Raw genomic sequence first — 22,930 nt, forward strand, 5'->3', positions numbered from 1 at the left:
AAGAGAATTATCAGCTATTAATTTTAAAACAAAAATAAATAATTTCAAATGAAGTCTGTTTATTCATTTCTCACAATATGCTAGCAATCCTAAACAGTGTCAGTGACAAAGTACCCCTAAATTCTAAACCAAACTACTATCTGCACTTGGGGCTATCTTATCTACTCCAATGCACCCCCATCCCAGCCACATTGCCTTCATTTTAATTTAGATTATGGTCATTTCTTTTTATTATTATTAAAGCAATGCAAAATAGGATTTATGTATCAGTAATAAGAAGAATAACAAAAATCTGACAAACATCATCTTCAAACCAATATGAAATATTCATTGAAACCACTTTTAACTTTCTGTTTTACAGGGACTGAAGAAGAAGATAAAGGAGATGACCTTTTGCTTAGGTCTGTAGATGAGTTCTGGTGGTTTCCTCATATGTGGAGCCATATGCAGCCTCATCTCTTCCACAATGAGTCATCTCTGGTTGAACAGATGATTCTTAACAAGGAATTTGCACTGGTGAGCATATTTTATTGCAATATTTTTCAAACTGTGAGTTGTGATGTATCAGTGTATTATAAAATCCATTTACTGGGTTAAATACAACAGAGGTAAGACAGACAATATCAGAAAGTGCATCAAACATATTAGGGTACATATTGCTTTGTGTTATTTTGTTTCAGGCCTGTGTGTCTATATGTATAGAGCCATCATGTATTATTATAAAATGTATTTCAAAAAGTAGGTCATTGTCAGAAAATTACAATCTTGTTTTATGGAAGAATTATTCTTGTACCCATGAAGAGGAAATCTAGTACTTTACCATTGTATCCTAATACATTATAATTACATCTCAAAAAGCATTTATTGTAAGGAGAAATGAATGGATGCATGAACTGAATCATTAGAGCAATGATTGAGAACCAATGGTTCTCAGACTGCAGTATGTATCCTTTTCACCTTAGAGATTTTTTAAAACACAGACTGCTGGGCCCAATTCTCAAATTTCTGATTCAATAGATTCCCAGAAAGGACTGAGAGTTTGCATTTCTAACCAACTATCAGGTGGCCCATAGGCCAAATCTGGTCTGTGGCTTCCTTTTTCTGGTCCCTAAGCTAAGATACTTTTGATCTTCAGGTTTTTTGTTTGTTTGTTACATTTTTAAATGATCAACTAACAATCAAAGGCACAATAATACTTTGTGACACAGAAATTATATAAAATTCAACTTGTAATGAACAGAAGTACAATGTTGTTGGAACCCTGCCACATTCTTACCTTTATGTATTGTCTACACGTTGCTGCTTTTGCACTCCAGCAGAGTTGAGTAGTTGCAAAAGAGAAAACATATGGCCCATAAAGCCTAAAATATTTATCTTTACTGAAAAAGTTTGCCCACCCTGCTTTATATTAGGTAAATCATGCATCCCTCTAACAATCTAAGGAAAAACATTTCTTTTTCCCCATAAAAATGCTCAGAAGCCCATTCTCACATCTTCACACAGTGGCAACAGATAGTCATACCCAAAGACACTGGGCCTCAGTTAAAACCTGTCTTAAAATAAGCAGTTTTCATTTAAAATAGTTATTTGCACTGCATGGTTGTTGATGTTTCGTTCTTTGATTGTTGTTTTTTTTAAGTCACATTAGGAGACACAGACCTAAGGCCAAATGAGCACTGTGTTATTTTATGAAGTCATGCTTAGTTATTATATTAATGGCTCATCATTCTTTCCACATCTAAATCCCCAGACCTGTGTCAGATCTGTGCACAGTATCCTTACAAGTAAGTGTGAATAGCACAAAAAGCAATTAAGATCATGGGCACAGGCCCGAATGCCTGTGTTTGAATCCCAACTTTCCATCAATGACCAATCAATCTTGAACAGAAGTTACTCACCCTGTGTCTCAGTCTCCCCATAGCAATGAGGATAATAGTAACAACTACCTCAGAGGATACATATTTGAGGATATGATACATATTTGAAGATACATGCTTAGAGCAGTGCCTGCCATACAGTAAGCACTCAATAGGTGTTAACCAATTACGATCTTCCAAAATCCAGACAAGTACACAGTTATGTTTTGCTTTATAAAAGCCAATTAAAAAAAAATACAGATTTACAAGAGGTTGATCTTCACTTAACTTTCAAGGAATGTCTAATAAAATTTGTACTACTTCATAGCACTGTAAAATTAAGTAAATATTCCCTTTTCAAAAATCAAACTTACCTTGGGTAAGCATGCTGAATTCTCTCTTTGCAGTTACCTTGGCAATAAACTGTTTATCTTTTGACTTAACCCCCCCTCCCTGATCTCACTTTCACTGTGAAGGCTTGCTTTTTAAACATGTGGGTTACATTTCATAATGGTTGATTTCACCTGTTTGTATAATTTCTTTTTTAAAAAAGCCATGCCATAAGCACTGGGAAAGACTCAGATGTAATTGCTTTGTAATGAAATGTTGAAAGCTATTTAGAGTTCACTCAGAGCAATTACATTTGTTTAGTCAGTGTGGCTAGATGCTAGACTGAAGCCTATAAATACATTTTGTAAAAATAATCTTATTATATGTTGCATAGGCAAAATATTACAACTAAAATGAAGTCTGTTAAACACACATACTGAAATGACATTGTTCTTTTTCTTCTGGAGTTCACCTCAATAAAACTCCTCAGGACTCTATAAGCACTGACATTCAAAACCCATCTTTAGCTGTAAACATAAGAAGACAATAAGTGTGTTGTCCAGAGAGCCAGGGAATGGTTTCCCTATTAATTTATTATCTTTTCACATCCAGATGACACTTCAAAACCATCAACAGTATGGAGATGGGATAGGATGGAAGCATTACATGAGATATCAGTAGGTTATATTTTAGTCCTGACTTTAAGTAACAAGTTCTAATACAGGCAGCATCTCATTCAATGTCTTCATTCCTCTGTTTTCTCCCCTGAAATCGTAATGATTTCCTTGTTCATTTTCTTAAGCACAATGTTTTTAGATAATTAATTTATATCAGCTCATCTGTCAGCTAAAGGCACTGGACCAGATAATCCACTGATCAATTCCATTTCTAAAATTCTGTGATCATTGACAACATCAGTCCACAAATTTGCAATGACCAACTCGAAATACTCATCTAGTTGCAATTGAAGCAATTATGGAAAGAGATTTTCAAACTAAATGACCAATTTAAACTGAAAAAAATCAAAAGTGTTCAAATATCTTTTTTTTTATTCCAACCTGATATTCCTTGGTATGACCTTGGCTGTCAGATGGGTTATTATCAAAAGCACAATTATTCTCACACTTAGAAAAATGACTCAAATGACATATTAATAGTTTTATATTGATGTTTCAAAAGCATTTAAATAATCAGAATGGTTTTATTTTTAGTATTTGTCCAGTTCTGTAGGGATAGAGTTCATTTTCTGTTGTAATATGTCTAAAAATCAAGAAAGAAATATATTGCAACACTGTTTCTTTACTGTTTCATCATTTTAGAAGAGCTTTTATTACTGTAAAGCATTTTTTTTTGCCAGTAACATTTTTTATTGAAGTATAGTTTGCAGTGTTATATTGGTTTCAGGTATATAATATAATGATTCAGTGAGTCTATACATTATTCAGGCTCATCACAACAAGTGTACTCTTCATTCCCTGTATCTATTTCATCCACCCTCCTACCCACCTTGCCTCTGGCAACCACCTGTCTGTTGCATTTAAGAGTCTGGTTTGCTTTTGTTTTTGTTTTTCTTTTTATTACTTTGCTCATTGTTTTTGTTTCTTAAATCCTTCACATGAGTGTCATCATATGGTATTTGTCATTTTTTTCCTGACTTATTTCACTTAGTATTTTACCCACTAGTTCATCCCTGTTGTTGCATACGGCAGGATCCCATTCTTTTCTATGGCTGAGTCCATTGTGTATATACACCACATCTTCCTTATTCATTCATTCCTTATTCATTCATCTATGGGACGATACTTGGGTTGCTTCTGTATCTTGGCTATTATAAATAATCCTGCAATAAACATAAGGGTACATGTATAGGGGTATATATATATATATATATATATATATATATATATATATATACAAATATATATATATTTGTATTAGTGTTTTCATATTCCTTGGGTAAATACCCAGTAGCAGAATTGCTAAATCATATGATATTTCTATTTTTAGTTTTTTGAGGAGGCTTTATACTACTTTCCACAGTGGCTGCACTAATTTATATTCTCACCAATGGTGCATGAGGGTTCTTTTTTCTCTAAGTCATTGCCAATGTTTGTTATTTCTTGTCTTTTTGATTCTAACCATTATTAGAGTTGTGAAGTGATAGCTCATCATGGTTTTGATTTGTATTTCTCAGATTATTAATGATGCTGAGCATCTTTTCATGTGTCTATTGGTCATTTGTGTCTTTTTTGGAGAACTGTGCATTCAGGTACTGGGCCCATTGTTTAATCAGATTGTTTCTCTGGTGTTGAGTTGTATAAATTCTTAATATATTTTGGATATTAACCCCTTATCAGAGAGATCATTAGCAAATATCTTCTTCCATTCAGTAGGTTGCCTTGTTGTTTTGTTGATTTCCCTTTGCTGTGCAGAAGCTTTTTATTTTCCTGTAATCACAAAGGTTTCATTTTGGTTTTGTTTCCCTAGCCTGAGAAGACATATCTAAAAAAAAAATGTTTCTATGGCTGATGTCAAAAAACACTGTTTATGTTTTCTTCTAGGAGTCTTATGGTTTCAGATTTCACATTTAAAACATTAATCCATTTTGAATTTATTTTTGTGTATGGTATATGAAAGTGGTCCAGTTTCATTCTTTTGCATATAGCTGTCCAGTTTTCGTAACACCATTTGTTGAAGAGACTTTTTTCTCATTGCATTTTTTGCACCCATTGCTGTAGGTTAATTGATCATATAATTGTGAGTTTATTTCTGTGTTCCCTAGTCTGTTCTATCAATCTATCACAGTCTATTTTTGTGTCAATATGATACTGTTTTGATCACTACAGTTTTGTGGTATATTTTTAAATTTGGGATTATGACACCTCCAGCTTTGTTTTTCTTTTTCAGGATTGTTTTGGCTAGCTGTAATCTTTTTTGGTTCCATATAAATTTGGGATTATTTGTTCTAGTTCTATGAAAAATGTCATTAGTATTTTCACAGGCATTGCATTAAATCTATAGATTGCTTTGGGTAGGATGGGTATGTTAACAATATTGGTCTTTCCAATCCATGAGCATAGAGCATCTTTCCATTTGTGTCATCTTCCATTTCTTTTGTCAGAATTTTATAGTTTTTATAGTACAGATGCCACATATCCTTGTTTAGGTTTATTCTTAGGTATTTTATGCTTTGGTGCAATTATAAATGGTATTATTTTCTCAATTTCTGTTTTTACTACTTCCTTATTAGTGCAAAGAAACAACATTTTTCTGTATATTAATTTTAGAATTATAATTCTGTAATTTGTAATTTCTGTAATTTGTACTTTACTCAAATCAAGTATCAGTTCTAATAGTTTTCAAAGCACTATTATTTCTAAATAATGCACATTAATGCATGTGGTATGAATGCCTGTGTGTATATATAGGAAGTTATATGTATGTACATGTTTAATCCATGAACATATGTGTATGCAGTGTATGAATGTGTTTATGTGTGCATATATATCTGTATTCATGCTTATTACATGAACATATATACCATGTGAGTGTCTGTATGCTTGTATAGAGTTGAATGATAAGTATAGTTAGTTGAATGATAAGTATAGTCAAACAAGATATATTGACTACAAGATACTATGTTTGTATGGCAGTAGGGTGGGGAAAAATATATTTTGATTCTTTCTTTTAGGAAACCATACATTTTTGCTTTCATTCTGTTGCTTGACCATCTCACTAACTAGAAGCAATCCTTCAAAGATGACAACAGACAAACAAAACTCAAGAGAATGGGGAACATTGATTAACATTAAATTGCCCAATGAAAATGTTACCAAAAAATCATTCCTTACTTAACCCACACCTCTTTTTCAAACCTAGAGAGCAAGAGTGCCTGTAGCGTAAGCCAGGATTATTTATTTTTATTCCACAATACATTTGTGGGGGAAAAAAAGAAATTAAGAAATGTTGTTTTGTTGTTTTAAGTTTTGTATACAGACTCATTAACATTTTCAAATGAATGAGGCCCTTCAGTTCATTGACAGTAGTAGTAGACCATAAATATCCTGAAAGAAAACAAATAAACTTGGTCTTCAATGATAACTTTTCAATAACTATGTGTTTTTCTTGAGATTTTGTTAAATAGTCACTCATCTTATTTATGAGTAAATAAGAATTCTTGAAATAAAGGCATAGGTTTTTATTTTTATTTGTTTGTTTATGTATTAAATATTTTATTTATTTATTTGAGAGAGAGCACATGAGCAATGGGGGAGAGAAGAGGAAGAGGGAGAAGCAGGCTCCCCACTGAGCAAGGAGCCCAATGCAAGGCTTGATCCCAGGACCCTGCGTTCATGACCTGAGCCTAAAGCAGACGAATGAATGACTGAGCTCCCAGGAACCCCAAGGGCTAAGTTTTTAAATTCTATTTTTAAAATGCTCCACATATTTATGAATTTGGTATAGTATTTTTCATAATTAGACAACTTTTCTGATAAGAAAAATGCTGACATTTAAATTGTTCTCATAAAAACTCAAACTCATCAAAGAATAATGATAGAAAATCTTTAAATATCACTTATGTAGAGGTTTTAATTAAAAAATAAAAGGAGTGTTGGGACCCCTGGGTGGCCCAGTCAGTGAAGCATTTGCCTTTGGCTCAGGTCATGATCCCAGAGTCCTGGGATCGAGTCCCGCATTGGGCTCTCTGCTCATCTGCCTGCTTCTCCCTCTGCCTCTGCCTGCTGCTCCTCCTGCTTGTGCTCTCTCACTCTCTGAAAATAAATAAATGAAATCTTTAAAAAAATAAAAATCAGTAAAAAATAAAAAGAGTGTAATATTGGAATTCACGGCCCAAAGATATAAAACTGAGGGAGCTGCCTTTCAATAGCTGCTATGTCTGTAACTTTACTAAATAATACGTATATACACTTACACTGTACAACAAGTACGAAATATCAAAACCCTTGATAATTATAGTTAATAGGGTATTTCAAAGATAGAAAATTTAGAGAAGGTAAGAATATTTAATAAAAAATAAAATTGTGACCAAATATTGACTTAATGAAAGTTCACTAGATAGCAAATAATGTATTTTGAAGGTTCAATAATGAACAAGGTATTCTGTGCACTTAGCAGAATAGACACTCACATAAGCATGAAGGATTTAAATAAAATGTAAAGAAGCAAAACACCAAAACATAGATAATTGTGAAACATTTTTGGCAATTGTGTGAACTTTTGAGAGATCTTGAACTTTTTAACCTAATCTCGGAAATGAGATCCCATCATTTTTACCATACACTACTCATTAGAAGATAGTCATTAGGTAAGTACATCATCAAAGGGAAGAGAATTCAACAAGATAGTGAATACCAATAGACAGAAATTATTGGAAATCATTATGGAAACTTGCCTTTACATCTATTCACATCTAACTAGAAATAAGAGACATAGGGACTCCTGTATGATAGAAGTCACATTTATTCTTTCATTGATTTGAAAAATATTTGCATATGAGCCAAAACATTAAACTCCAAAACTTTAGTCTGAAGTTAATGCCAGTTACATCCCACTGAGTCAAAAACATTGACCTATCTAACACTTCTCTTTCTCTCATCCAATCCATTGCATTTAGTTGAAAATATATTTAGAGTCATTGAATTCTTATCACCTATACTACTAACTACTTCGTCTAAGTTATAGTTGTATCTTTTTCATCAGCTTTATAGCTGTTGATATTAACATATCACACAATTCATCCATATAAACTTCAGTAATTTTTAGTATATTCACAGATTTGTGCAAACTTCACCAGAATGAATTTTAAGGCATCTTTATCACCTCCAAAAAAGTCTGTACCCATCAGTAGTCATTCCCCATTGTCCAACTCCCCCAATTATAGGAAATAATTAATTTACTTTCCATTTCTATAAGTTTTCTTATTTTGAACATTTTATTTTATGGAATCATAAAATATGTGTGTGGTCTTTTATGATTAGTTTTCATTTAGCATAGTGTTTTGAGGTTAATATATGTTGTAGCTTGTATCAGTATTTTATTCCTTTTTATATCCAGGTAATACTCCATTGCTATATTTATGTTATATTTTATCTATCCATTCATCAGTTGATAGAAATGTTTCTACCTTTTGGCTATTATTTATAATACTGCTACAAACATTCACTTACAAGTTTTTGTATGGACATATATTCTCACTTATCTTTATATTTACCCAGGAGTGGAATTGTTGAGTCATATGGTATCTCTATTTTTATCATTTGAAAAACTGCCAGACTGTTTCTAAATTGCCTGCACCACTTAACATTCCCACCAGCAAGGCATGAGGATTTTAATTACTTCACATTCTTGTCAATCCTTGTTATTAACTGTCTTTTCTATTACAGCCATCTTAGTGGGTACAAAGTGGTATCAAATTATGTTGTGACTTGCATTTCCCTAATGGTAATGATGTTACCATGATGTTGTTTCTTTTTCATATGTCTTTCAGCTGTCATATATATTAACTGGAAAAATATCTACTCAATCTTTTTCCATTTTTTAGCTGAGTTAGTGGCCTTTTGTTATTTATTGGCAAGAAATCTTTGTGTATTCTTCATACAAATACCTTATCAGACTTTTGATTTCCTAAAATTTTCTTCAAATGTGGATTGTCTTTTCACTTTCTGAACTGTGTCTTTTGAAGAATAAAAGTTTAACTTTAATAAAGTCCAATTTATCTTTCCTTTTTTTTTTTTTTTTATCTCTTGAACTTTTTGTGTCAACCCTAAAAAGGCTTTGCCTAATCCAAGGTCATAAAAGTGTACTCCTATTTTTGCTTCTATGAGTTATAGAATATGAACTCTTATGTGTAGCTCTGTGAGGCATTTAGTTAATTCTTCTGTGAAGTGCAATTTCACTCTTTCACATGTGGATACCCAGTTGTACTTGCATTATTTGCTGAAAAGACTATTCTTTCCCCAACCAAATCGTCTTGGTACTTCTATCAAAAATAAATTGACTTTAAATGTAAAGAAGTATTTCTAGACTCTCAGTTCTATTATTTGTCTCAATGTCTGCCCTTGTGCTAGATCTCATCATCTTGATTACTATATACTCACAATAAGGTTTGATATTGGGAATTGTGAGTCCTTCAACTTCATTTTTCTCTTTCAAAATTGTTTTGTTTATTCTGGGTCCTTTGCAATTTCATATGAATTTTAGAATCAGCTTATCAATATCTGCACAATGGCTAGCTGGGATTTTGACAGGATAGCATTGAATCCACAGATTAATTTGGGAAATGTTCCCATCTTAGCAATATTTAGTCTTCTGGTCTATGTACAAGAGCTGTTTTTCTGGGGTGCCTGGGTGGCTCAGTGGATTATGCCTCTGCCTTAAGCTCAGGTCATGATCTCAGGGTCCTAGGATCGAGCCCTGCATTGGGCTCTCTGCTCAGTGGGGAGCCTTCTCCCCCCTCTCTGCCTGCCTCTCTGCCTACTTGTGATCTCTGTCTGTCAAATAAATAAATAGAATCTTTTTTTTAAAAAAGAGCTATTTTTCCATTTATTTAAGTCTTCCTTAGTTTTTTCTCAACAATATTTTCTATTTTTCAGAATCCATGTTCCACATTTTTATTAAATACATTCCCAAGTATTGTATTCTTTTTTATGCTATTGTGAATGGAATTGTTACTTAATTTCACTTTCACTTCGTTTATTTTTATATAGAGAAATGCAATTGATTTTTGTATATAGAGCTTGTAACCTTCAAATTTGCTGAATTCAATTACTGTTCTGGAGTTATTTTAGTAGATTCTTCAGGATTGTTTATATATAAGATCTTATCATTTATAAATAGAGATAGTTTCACTCCTTTTCTAGTCTGGATATGTTTTATATCATTTTCTTGTCCAGTTTCTGTGGTGAGAACCTCCCATATAATGTTGAATAAAAATTGCAAGCACAAGAATCCTTGTCTTATTCCTGATCTTAGAAGAGAAGCATCCAATCTTTCACCATATAGCATGATGCTACTTAGAGGCTTTTCATAGATACACATTATTAAGTTGAAATTCTGAGGTCTATTCCTACTAAATTGGGTATTTTTATTATTAAAGAATGTTGGCATCTTCATACATTTTGAGGGAGGTCTATTCAGTTGGTTATGTTTTTCCCTTTGTTTTATTGACATGATGTATTATAATAATTAGTTTTTAAATGTTAAACTAACCTTAAATTCCTGTGATAAATCTCAGTTTGTCCTGGTATATAATGTTTTTTATATGTTGCTGAATTTTTATTATTTTTTTATTTTTTTATAAACATATAATGTATTTTTATCCCCAGGGCTACAGGTCTGTGAATTGCCAGGTTTACACACTTCACAGCATTCACCATAGCACATACCCTCCCCAATGTCCATAACCCCACCCCTCTCCTGGCCCCCTCCCCCTAGCAACCCTCAGTTTGTTTTGTGAGATTAAGAGTCACTTATGGTTTGTCTCCCTCCCAATCCTATCTTGTTTCATTTATTCTTTTCCTACCCCCCAAACCCCCCACGTTTCATCTCCAGTTCTTCATATCAGGGAGATCATATGATAGTTGTCTTTCTCCGACTGACTTTTTTCGCTAACAATAATACCCTCTAGTTCCATCCATGTTGTCACAAATGGCAAGATTTCATTTCTTTTAATGGCTGCGTAGTATTCCATTGTGTATATATACCACCTCTTCTTTATCCGTTCATCTGTTGATGGACATCTAGGTTCTTTCCATAGTTTGGCTATTGTGAACATTGCTGCTATAAACATTTGGGCACACGTGCCCCTTCGGATCACAACGTTTGTATCTTTAGGGTAAATACCCAGTAGTGCAATTGCTGGGCCATAGGGTGGCTCTATTTTCAACTTTTTAAGGAACCTCCATGCTATTTTCCAGAGTGGTTGCACCAGCTTGCATTCCCACCAACAGTGTAGGAGGGTTCCCCTTTCTCCGCATCCTCGCCAGCATCTGTCATTTCCTGACTTGTTAATTTTAGCCATTCTGAATGGTGTGAGGTGGTATCTCATTGTGGTTTTGATTTGTATTTCTCTGATGCTGAGTGATGTGGAGCACTTTTTCATGTGTCTGTTGGCCATCTGGATGTCTTCTTTGCAGAAATGTCTGTTCATGTCCTTTGCCCATTTCTTGATTGGGTTATTTGTTCTTTAGGTGTTGAGTTTGCTAAGCTCTTTATAGATTTTGGATACTAGCCCTTTATCTGATATGTCGTTTGCAAATATCTTCTCCCATTCTGTCAGTTGTCTTTTGGTTTTGTTAACTGTTTCCTTTGCTGTGCAAAAGCTTTTGATCTTGATGAAATCCCAATAGTTCATTTTTGCCCTTGCTTCCCTTGCCTTTGGTGATGTTCCCAGGAAGAAGTTGCTGCGGCTAAGGTCGAAGAGGTTGCTGCCTGTGTTCTCCTCAAGGATTTTGATGGATTCCTTTCTCACATTGAGGTCCTTCATCCATTTGGAGTCTATTTTCATGTGTGGTGTAAGGAAAGGGTCCAATTTCATTTTTCTGCATGTGGCTGTCCAATTTTCCCAACACCATTTGTTGAACAGACTGCCTTTTTTCCATTGGACATTCATTCCTGCTTTGTCGAAGATTAGTTGACCATAGAGTTAAGGGTATATTTCTGGTCTCTCTATTCTGTTGCATTGATCTATGTGTCTGTTTTTATGCCAGTATCATACTGTCTTGAAGATGACAGATTTGTAATAGAGCTTGAAGTCTGAAATTATGATGCCACCAACTTTGGCTTTCTTTTTCAATATTCCTTTGGCTATTCAAGGTCTTTTCTGGTTCCATATAAATTTTAGGATTATTTTTTCCATTTCTTTGAAAAAAATGGATGGTATTTTGATAGGGATTGCATTAAATGTGTAGATTGCTTTAGGTAGCATAGACATTTTCACAATATTTATTCTTCCAATCCAGGAGCATGGAACATTTTTCCATTTCCTTGTGTCTTCCTCAATTTCTTTCATGAGTACTTTATAGTTTTCTGAGTATAGATTCTTTGCATCTTTGGATAGGTTGATTCCTAGGTATGTTATGGTTTTGGGTGCAACTATAAATGGGATTGACTCCTTAATTTCTCTTTCTTCTGTCTTGTTGTTGGTGTAGAGAAATGCACCTGATTTCTGTGCATTGATTTTATATCCTGTCACTTTACTGAATTCCTGTACAAGTTCTAGCAGTTTTGGAGTGGAGTCTTTTGGGTTTTCCACATATAGTATCATATCATCTGCAAAAAGTGATAGTTTGACTACTTCTTTGCCAATTTGGATGCCTTTAATTTCTTTTTGTTGTTTGATTGCTGAAGCTAGGACTTCTAGTACTATGTTGAATAGCAGTGGTTATAATGGACATCTCTGCAATGTTCCTGACCTTAGTGGAAAAGGTTTCAGTTTTTCTCCATTGAGAATGATATTTGCAGTGGGTTTTTCATAGATGGCTTTGATGATATTGAGGTATGTGCCCTCTATCCCTACACTTTGAAGAGTTTTGATCAGGAAGGGATGCTGTACTTTGTCAAATGCTTTTTCAGCATCTATTGAGAGTATCATATGGTTCTTATTCTTTCTTTTATTAATGTATTGTATCACATTGATTGATTGTGGATGTTGAACCAACCTTGCAGCCCAGGAATAAATCCCACTTGGTCATGGTGAATAATCCTTTTAATGTACTGTTGGATCCTATTGGCTAGTATTTTGGTGAGAATTTTTGCATCTGTGTTCATCAAGGATATTGGTCTGTAGTTCGCTTTTTTGATGGGATCCTTGTCTGGTTTTGGGATCAAAGTGATTCTGGCCTCATAAAATGAGTTTGGAAGTTTTCCTTCCATTTCTATTTTTTGGAACAGTTTCAGGAGACTAGGAATTAATTCTTCTTTAAATGTTTGGTAGAATTCCCCTGGGAAGCTGTCTGGCCCTGGGCTTTTGTTTGTTTGAAGATTTTTGATGACTGTTTCAATCTCCTTACTGGTTATGGGTCTGTTCAGGTTTTCTATTTCTACCTGGTTCAGTTGTGGTAGTTTATATGTCTCTAGGAATGCATCCATTTCTTCCAGATTGTCAAACTTGTTGCCGTAGAATTATTCATAATATGTTCTTATAATTGTTTGTATTTCTTTGGTGTTGGTTGTGATTGCTCCTCTTTCATTCATGATTTTATTTACTTGGGTTCTTTCTCTTTTCTTTTTGATATGTCTGGCCAGGGGTTTATCAATCTTATTAATTCTTTCAAAGAACCAGCTCCTAGTTTCATTGATTTGTTCTACTGTTTTTTGTTTTTTTGGTTTTTTTTTTGTTTGTTTTTGCTTTTTTTTTTTTTTTTGGTTTCTATTTCATTGATTTCTGTTCTGATCTTTATGAGTTCTCTTCTCCTGCTGGGTTTAGGCTTTTGTTGTTGTTCTTTCTCTATCTCCTTTAGGTGTAGGGTTAGGTTATGTATTTGAGAACTTTCTTTTTCTTGAGAAAGGCTTGTACTGCTATATATTTCCCTCTCAGGACTGCCTTTTCTGTGTCCCACATATTTTGAACAGTTGTGTTTTCATTATCATTTGTTTCCATGAATGTTTTCAATTCTTCCTTAATTTCTTTGTTGACCGATTCAGTCTTTAGAAGGATGCTGTTTAGTCTCCACGTACTTGGGTTCTTTCCAAATTTCCTCTTGTGATTGAGTTCTGGCTTCAGAGCATTGTGGTCTGAAAATATGCAGGGAATGATCCCAATCTTTTGATACCGGTTGAGACCTGATTTGTGACCCAGGATGTGATCTATTCTGGAGAATGTTCCATGTGCACTAGAGAAGAATGTGTATTCTGTTGCTTTGGGATGAAATGTTCTGAATATATCTGTGATGTCCATCCAGTCCAGTCATTTAAGACCTTTATTTCCTTGTTGATCTTTTGCTTGGATGATCTGTCCATTTCCGTGAGGGGATTGTTAAAGTCCCCTACTATTATTGTATTATTGTCGATGTATTTCTTTGATTTTGTTATTAATTGGTTTATATAGTTGGCTGCTTCCACGTTAGGGGCATAGATATTTAAAATTGTTAGATCTTCTTGTTGGACAGACCCTTTGAGTATGATATTGTGTCCTTCCTCATCTCTTATTATAGTCTTTGGCTTAAAATCTAATTGATCTGATATAAGGATTGCCACCCCAGCTTTCTTCTGATGTCCATTAGCATGGTAAATTGTTTTCCACGCCCTCACTTTAAATCTGGAGGTGACTTCGGGTCTAAAATGAGTTTCTTGTAGGCAACATATAGATGGGTTTTGTTTTTTTATCATTCTGATACCCTGTGTCATTTGATTGGGGGCATTTAGCCCATTAACATTCAGGGTAACTATTGAAAGATACGAATTTAGTGCCATTGTATTATTGCCTGTAAAGTGACTGTTACTGTATATTGTCTCCGTACCTTTATGATCTACTACTTTTAGGGTCTGTCTTTGTTTAGAGGACCCCTTTCAATATTTCCATTAGTGCTGGTTTGGTGTTTGCAAATTCTTTCAGTTTTTGTTTGTCCTGGAAGCTTTTTATCTCTCCTTCTATTTTCAATGATAGCCTAGCTGGATAGAGTATTCTTGGCTGCATGTTTTTCTCCTTTAGTGCTCTGAATATATCATGCCAGTTCTTTCTGGCCTGCCAGGTCTCTGTGGATAAGTCTGCTGCCAATCCAATATTTTTACCATTGTATGTTACAGACTTCTTTTCTCAGGCTGCTTTCAGGATTTTCTCTTTGTCGCTAAGAGTTGTGAATTTTACAATTAGGTGACAGGGTGTGGACCTATTCTTTTTGATTTTGAGGGGGTTCTCCGCACCTCCTGGATTTTGATGCTTGTTCCCTTTGCCATATTAGGGAAATTCTCTCCAATAATTCTCTCCAATATACCTTCTGCTCCCCTCTCTTGTTCTTCTTCTCCTGGAATCCCAATTATTCTAATGTTGTTTCATCTTATGGTGTCACTTATCTCTTGAATTCTCCCCTCTTGTCCAGTATTTGTTTGTCTCTCTTTTGCTCAGTTTCTTTATTCTCTGTCATTTGGTCTTCTATATCACTAATTCTTTCTTCTGCCTCATTTATCCTAGCAGTAAGAGCCTCCATTTTTTATTGCACCTCATTAATAGCTTTTTTTATTTCAATTTGGTTAGATTTTCATTCTTTTATTTCTCCAGAAAGGGCTTTTATCTCTACAGAGAGTGTTTCTCTAATATCTTCCGTGCCTTTTTTGATTCCGGCTAAAACCTTGAGAATCGTCAATCTAAACTCCAGATCTGACATATTACCAATGTCCGTATTGATTAGGTCCCTAGCCTTTGGTATTGTCTCTTGTTCTTTTTTTTGTGGTGAGTTTTTTTGCCTCGTCATTTTGTCCAGATAAGAATATATGAAGGAGCAAATAAAATACTAAAAGGGTGGCAACGACCCCAGGAAATTGTGCTTTAGCCAAATCAGAAGAGACCCCAAATCATGGTGGGGAGTAAGAGGATAAAAAGAAGTTCAGAAAAAAAAAATTTAAAAAAAAGAAAAGAAATTTTAAAAAATATAAAAAAGAAAAAATATATATATTAGACTGGTGACTAGAACAGGGTCACCCACTTAATTTTGGGAGTATTTTGGTCTCTTAGAAGAAACTATCTCCCAAAATTTTAAAGAATGAAAAACATATATTAGGGTAAACACAATGAAGTGATGGAATATGCCTATAAAGATGAAAAAAAAAATTTTTAATTTCTAAAAAAGGAATTGATAAAGTAAGTTGGTTGGGAGAATGAAGAAAAGAAAGTGCAGAGATTTTCCTCGGGCTGGAGACTAGAAAAAGCCAGAGCTAGATTAAGGGCATATTTTGATCTATTAGAGGTTGTACCCCAAATTTTTTAGAAGAAAAAATCCTATGTGTATACAAAAAACAAAGTCAGATACAATGAAGGATAAAATATGACTATAATAATGAAGGTTGAAAAAAGATTATTTTTTTTATGCAAGGTATTGTTAAGATAAACTAGTTTAAAAATGTTAAAAGAGGAAAGGGTAATAGTTAAAAAAAAATTTAGAAGAAAAAAAATAAAATAAAAAAAAAATTAAATTAACTGCAAGACTAAGGAATCATGGGGAGAAAGCCATGAATTCCATGCTTTGTTTTCCCCTCCTCTGGGATTCTGCTGTTCTCCTTGGTACGTGAACATGGTCTTGGCTGGATTTCTTGTTGATCTTCTAGGGGAGGAGCCTGTTGTAGGGATTCTCAAGTGTTTTTGCCCCAGGCAGAATTGCACCACCCTTACCAGGGGCCCAGCTAAGTTATCCGCTCAGGTTCGCTTTCGGGAGCTTTTGTTCCCTGAAGCTTTCCGTAGAGTTCTGGAGGATGGGAATGAAAATGGCGGCCTCCCAATCTCTGGCCTGGAGGAGCCGGGAGCTCGGGGTCCTGCTCCTCAGTGTGCCCTCAGATACAAGCGCTCAATCACTCCCTTGTCCCTGGCCTCTGGCTGTGCTCTGAGCTCACCCAGCCTGCTACCGGTTCAAGGTAATCCTGAGCTGAGAGCTCAATCCTCGGCTCTGTCTCTCTCTGTAGCCAGCTTCCCCACTCTAATACTTGTGAGCTCTGTGACACTCAGACACCCCCGATCCTTCTGTGATCCTGCGGGACCTGGGGCCATGCTGACCCCACGTGGGCTTCAACCCAGTTTAGCCTCTGGAGTGATGTCCCTCAGTGGAGCAGACTTTTAAAAGTCCTGATTTTGTGCTCCATTGCTCCGCCGCTTGCCGGGAGCCGGCCCCTCCCCCCGCAGTCTATCTTCCCATCGCTTTGGATTTACTTCTCCCCCGGTCCTACCTTTCAGAAAGTGGTCGATTTTCTGTTTCTAGAATTGTTGCTGTTCTTCTTTTCGGTCTCCTGTTGGATTTGTAGATGTTCTCAATGGATTAATAAGCTATCTAGCTGATCTCCTGCTACCCGATTCAGTCTCAGCCTGCTACTTCTCTGCCATCTTGACTCCTCCTCCCTATGTTGCTGAATTTAATCGTTAGTATTTTGCTGGAGATTTTGCATGTACATTCATAGAGATATTGTTTGTGGTTTTCTTTTATTATGATATCTTTTTCCGGTTTTGGTGGTAGGCTAATATTAGCCTCACAGAATTAGTTAACAAATGTTCTCTCCTCTTCTGTGTTTTGAAATGATCTGTCCATGATTGGTATTAATTCTTCACATGTTTGGTAGAACTCACCAGTGAAATTTCCCAACCTGGCTTTTCCATGTAGAAAGCTTTTAAATTATTAAATCAATGTCTTCTTATTATAAGTCTATTTGGATTTCCTATTTCCACTTGAATCAGTTTTAGTATTTCATGTGCTTCTATGAATTTATCCATTTCACCTAAGTTACCTAATATTTGTCATAGAATGTTCATAATATCTCTTATGGCTCTTTTGACTTTTATAAAATTAGCAGTGTTGTCTTTTTTTATTTCCTGATTTTACCAGTTTGAAACTCCATTAATTATTAGCTGCATGCTCTATGGTTTTTCATTGCCTTAAGGTGCAGCCTTCACCATAGTCTGAATTAATACAGTGCATTCTTTTTTGCAGAAAGTAGTCTTTGAGGTAGGTCTGTGAGACTTTTTCCAATCACAGGAGTGTTCTTGGCTATCCCTTTCCTTGGTTCTCTCCAATAAACTTCTTGTTTGGTCTATTATTAGCTTATTGTGAATTTTAATTAAAATAACAACAGCCTCCTCTAAATTGTTTCCCATCAAAATTTCTGTTGTTTTCAAGGGTGACCTTAGGCTTAAACTTTTCCATACTCTGTCCCAAATAATATCACTGCCCTTGGAGAGAATTTAGGAGCTCTCTCTTTCTATGACCTCCATCTCCTCCTGAGCAAAATCTTCGCATCCACTGCTCTGGAGCCAAAGTGGGGACAATGACCTCTTTCTCTCAAAGTGATGAGATTTATGAGCAGGGTGGTAGATTGGATGGTAGACTCTGCTCTTCTCAGTTCGGCTCTCCTGGCTTAAAACCACCACCCTACAATTGAGCTGGAACAGGGACAAATCATGGTTTCAGTATTATTGGTCTCTGGCATCTGAGATACAACTGAGGAAGAGAGCTCTAGATCTCTCAGCTGCTCTTGCCTAAAGTAGAACTTCTGTGCACAGAGCTAGGGAAATGAGAAATTCTCAAGGCCTGCCACTCCCAGGGAGGATCACAGCTTTAGACTGAATCCAAGGAGAGAGAAACCCCTGTGTTTCTGGCTGCACTGTCCTGGGGTAGGAATTTTGTCATTCTAAACTGAGGCAAGTGGGGAAGGGTGTGGTTACATGGTTCAGTTGGCATATATTCTCACTGTTCTTACCAATCTTCTAATCATCGTAGATTTTCTTGAATAATGTTTCTTCATTCGCTGTACATTTTTAGTTCATTTTCCAGAGATTTTAAATGGTTGGGTTTGTTTTTTGTTTTTTTTTTAGATTTATTTATTTGACAGAGATCACAAGTAGACAGAGAGGCAGGTAGAGAGAGATGGACAGAGGAGGAAGCAGTCTCCCTGCTGAGCATAGAGCCCGATATGGGGCTTGATCCCAGGACCCTGGGATCATGACCTGAGCTGAAGGCAGAGGCTTTAACCCACTTAGCCACCCAGGTGCCCCAATGGTTGGGGTTTTTAAAAAAGATTTTATTTAGTTATTTGAGTGAGAAAGGGAGAACATGAGTGGTGGGAGGGGCAGAGGGAGAGGGAGAAACAGACTTCCCCACTGAGCAGAGAGTCTGTCAACTCTGGGCTCCAACTCAGGACCCTAAGATCATGACCTGAGCTGAAGACAGATGCTTAACAAACTCAGACACCCAGATACCCCTAAATGGTTGTTTTTAAATAAATTTTATAAGTTATGGTTGTCAGAATTCTCCAGAAGTCGGAATTCTACCATCGCATCTTGACTAATTTACAATAGCACCCCATTGGTGTCCAGTTCCATTCTTGGGCCTATTGAATCTATTCTCACCAAAGCAGCTATAGTGACCTGTTAACTTCTAATTCGGATCCTGTCGCATTTTGTCTCAAAGTCCTCCAAACTACCTTAAAATAGCCATTAAGGCCTTCACACTGACTCCTTGCTTCCCGTGCTCCATGTTCCCATCTGATATTTTAATGGCTGGTACTTGAAAGTCTCCAGTAACTTCCCCTGATGTGCTAGAATTTCTAGACTGTGTTTTCAAATTAAAACCCACCATGGCTTTGAAATAATTTGTTTGTTAAATCTACTATGTCTGTTTTTTTGTATCAGTACTTTAAATCCTAAAGCAGGGTAGGCAGAAAGTATTTTTAAGTTTGAAAAAGCATTAATAATGAAATTAAATATTAATGGCATTTCCTTGGAAGAAAGAGCAGTAAAAATTCTCTAAATGTGTAGTAAATGGAGTATTCGTTATGATCTTGAATATATCTAATAATACTTATTGGAAACCTCTGATGAGCAAAATGGTCTTAGGAAGGAAGAAAATAATAAAATCACAGTGGGAAGATTATAGAAGAGCAGCCAGAAAGCTTAAAACTCTCTTATATGAGCATATAAATGATTTCGTTACTGAATGCAGAGCATTTATTTACAGGTAGCATTTTATAACAATTTAAAAATATTTCTGAAAATAAATTAAAAAAATAAAAGTATTTCTGTATATACACCACGTGGTCAGTAGAGATATCTCTTCATCACTATAACTCTTAATTATTTTTTCTCTTTATGCTAAATATGCATACATTTCTCATATATTATTGAAAAACATCACTTATATGCACAATTTATTTATCACCATGTTCCTTTACCATAACAATATTTTGTCCCTCATAATTCTTTATACTTTCTTATTAATACTCATGTGTTTTATCTGGGATACTCAAAATTACACACCTATAGATTCAATCTTTAATATGTGCTATATCAAGATGGAATATGTGTATTACAATGTGTGATTTATCCATTTGTCACTGAAAAGCTTTAGAATCTGGGTGATTTATTGTTTTAACCATTTCAGAGAGTAACTTTCTAAAATACATAACATTGTTCCCAAATTAATAAATGCATACTAAGCATCATGTCTCATTTTTCACAGGGACTAAAGGTTTTCATTGTTTATACAAATGATTTTACTGTGCTCTCAGAGTCTGCTGAGAATATGTGGACTATTTCCTCCTAAACTGTGTTCTTAAACTTTTTGAGTTTTTGCATCTACTTTTTCAAGTTTTCCAAGTTATGGTTTATAAGATTGAGAACTTTCTCTTCTAGCCATTATCATGTTATCTAAGTATAGCAGCAGAGTCCCATTTTATTAAAATGAAGTGGTCAAACTAGATAACCATTGAGGTCTGTGATAGCTCTAAAATTCTATAAATCTGAGTTGCTCTTAGCTTGGAAATCAGATACACCAAGCTTCTTACCCTTGTTTCCAAAGTGATAGTTAAAGCATTCGATTTCACAAATGAGAAAACTGAGCTCCTGTGTAAATGGTCACACTGAGAACCCATACTCCACTTTGTGGTTCCTAATCCAGTAATCTGTCAATTGTACAATATACCACCCCAAGCAAAAGCTGATGATCTCTGGGAAAACCCAGTATTACCGGAGGCAAAAGGAACCAACTTATGAGCCCTGTTTTTCTAGTGTCCTTTTTTAAACCATAGTCCAGATAATTAAGGTAATATGTAAATGATTTCTGCAAAGTGGAAAATTGTTGAAGAACACAGACTTTTCTTTCTGTATTGAGAGAAGTAGATGTTATTGCATAAAAACTTAAAAGGTTAACATGGAAAACTGAATTGTGCAAATGGTATAATAATCAGCATATTACATAATTAGTGAAAATATTTTTATTTTTCTTTCAGCTACCCATTTCCAGGAGATTTTTTTATCCCTTTTGCAAGTGGAATGATATTGTTTAATAAAGTCCTTAACTAACTTATTCAAGCAGTCTCTAAGGTTTTCACCAATTCCTACTTTCACCAAACCTACAATATGAAGAATAGCATAAATTTTTTGCCTGAAAATTAAAATTGGTATTTCATTAGCTATTATTATTCATACTGCTTAGCAATGGATTTAGAGGGGAAAAATGGCTTTTCTGGTCATGTGTTGTATCGTGGTAAGTCTTTGACTTGCTGGTCTGGTATTGGCAGGTAGATGAAAGAATTTCCCTTAGAAAATCTCTGTAATACATATTTATCTATTTGATTTTCCTAGTTGAGGGCATCATCAGACCCACCCATCCCCCAAATTCTCATTTTATTTTTTTTTTAAGATTTTATTTATTCACCTGACAGACAGAGATCACAAGTAGGCAGAGAGGCAGGCAGAGAGGGAGGAGGAAGCAGGCTCCCCACTGAGCAGAGAGCCTGATGTGGGGCTCGATCCCAGGACCCTGAGATCATGACCGGAGCTGAAGGCAGAGGCTTAACCCACTGAGCCACCCAGGTGCCCCCCCCAAATTCTTATTTTAGTTGCAACATCTTTTTTCTATCAAGGAGCTATTTTATTTCTGAACATGTTTAACCTCAAAGGAATAAATGCCACCTACAAAATTAACTTTAATATTGAGCAGCAATAATTGAAGGAAATGAACTATGTCTATCATTCAAAATGTTTTAAGTGTAAATCTATCAAGGCTTGCATCTATCTTTTCTGAACACCTTGTTATCATTACTTTTGATAAATATAAAACCCTGAAAGTCATTCCTTCTGCTTTATGGTTTTTATGCATTTAAATAATCTTTTAAGATTAACTAGAGGATCTAATTATTTTCAAGTGCCGATGTATAAACAATTGAAGCAGAGGATTTCCCCCTCGGAGATAAGCTGATAAATGCTTAAAGTGGTTATTAATATTTAATTTACTTGCTTTAAGGCAAATAAATATTTCTTCTAAATATTAAGTTTTGTTTATAATATATAGAAGAGTAAACTGCACAAAATACAGAAGACAAAGTTATGTTGCTCTGAAGAAAACAAAACCCTAGCTATTTTTACACATACAAATCTTTTGTGACATGAGTTTATCCTCTGCAGGCCACTGCCTAATTGTTCAGTGTATTAGTTAATCCCAGCCATTGGGCTTCAGACCTATCTTAATTCAAATTCCATCTTTGTCAATTATTAAATGGGTGACCTTAGCAAGCAACTTAAAATTCATGCGCTTTTTATTTTCAAATATGTAAAATGGAGATAATAGTAGTTTGTACCTCAGAGGGTTTTATGAGGATTAGATGATGTATGTACATGTTTGTGTATGTCTAATGCTTAGCAAAGTGTTTGGCAATTAAGTGTTTCAAAAAATATTTGTCATCATCGCCATCATCGTGGCTACCATCATTTCACCATATTTCTTCCAGAAAAATATGATCATTCCTTTTGAAATAAGAGGTTGGTGGTAACCACCAAATGAGTTTCTCAAGGTTATGTAATATGCAAGTTGGGGACAGAAACAAGATATTTTTATTTATTTCTCCACCTATTCATAATTCAATACTGAATATGTTCACTAATTTTTAATAATTAAAAGAGACTAGTATCTTACCAAACATTCTAAGAAAAAAGAACATGGATGATAAAAGTTGTATTTTTTTTATTTCTTTTTTAAGATTTTATTTATTTGTCAGAGAGAGAGAGAAAGAAGAGAGCACACAAGTAGGAGGAG

General features: G+C 35.0%; 1 protein-coding gene across 1 annotated transcript in view; it reads left to right on the forward strand.

Moving 5' to 3' along the window:
* The window catches only part of LOC123937021 (bifunctional heparan sulfate N-deacetylase/N-sulfotransferase 4), a 293,098-nt gene that overhangs the window by 162,853 nt on the left and 107,315 nt on the right, over positions 1–22,930 (forward strand). Inside the window, exon 4 of the mRNA XM_045997495.1 lies at positions 362–516. Within this exon, the coding sequence (XP_045853451.1) occupies positions 362–516 (155 nt within the window). The remainder of the gene's footprint in view (positions 1–361; positions 517–22,930) is intronic.

This window comes from Meles meles, chromosome 2, assembly GCF_922984935.1.
Source record: "Meles meles chromosome 2, mMelMel3.1 paternal haplotype, whole genome shotgun sequence".
NCBI lineage: Eukaryota > Metazoa > Chordata > Mammalia > Carnivora > Mustelidae > Meles > Meles meles.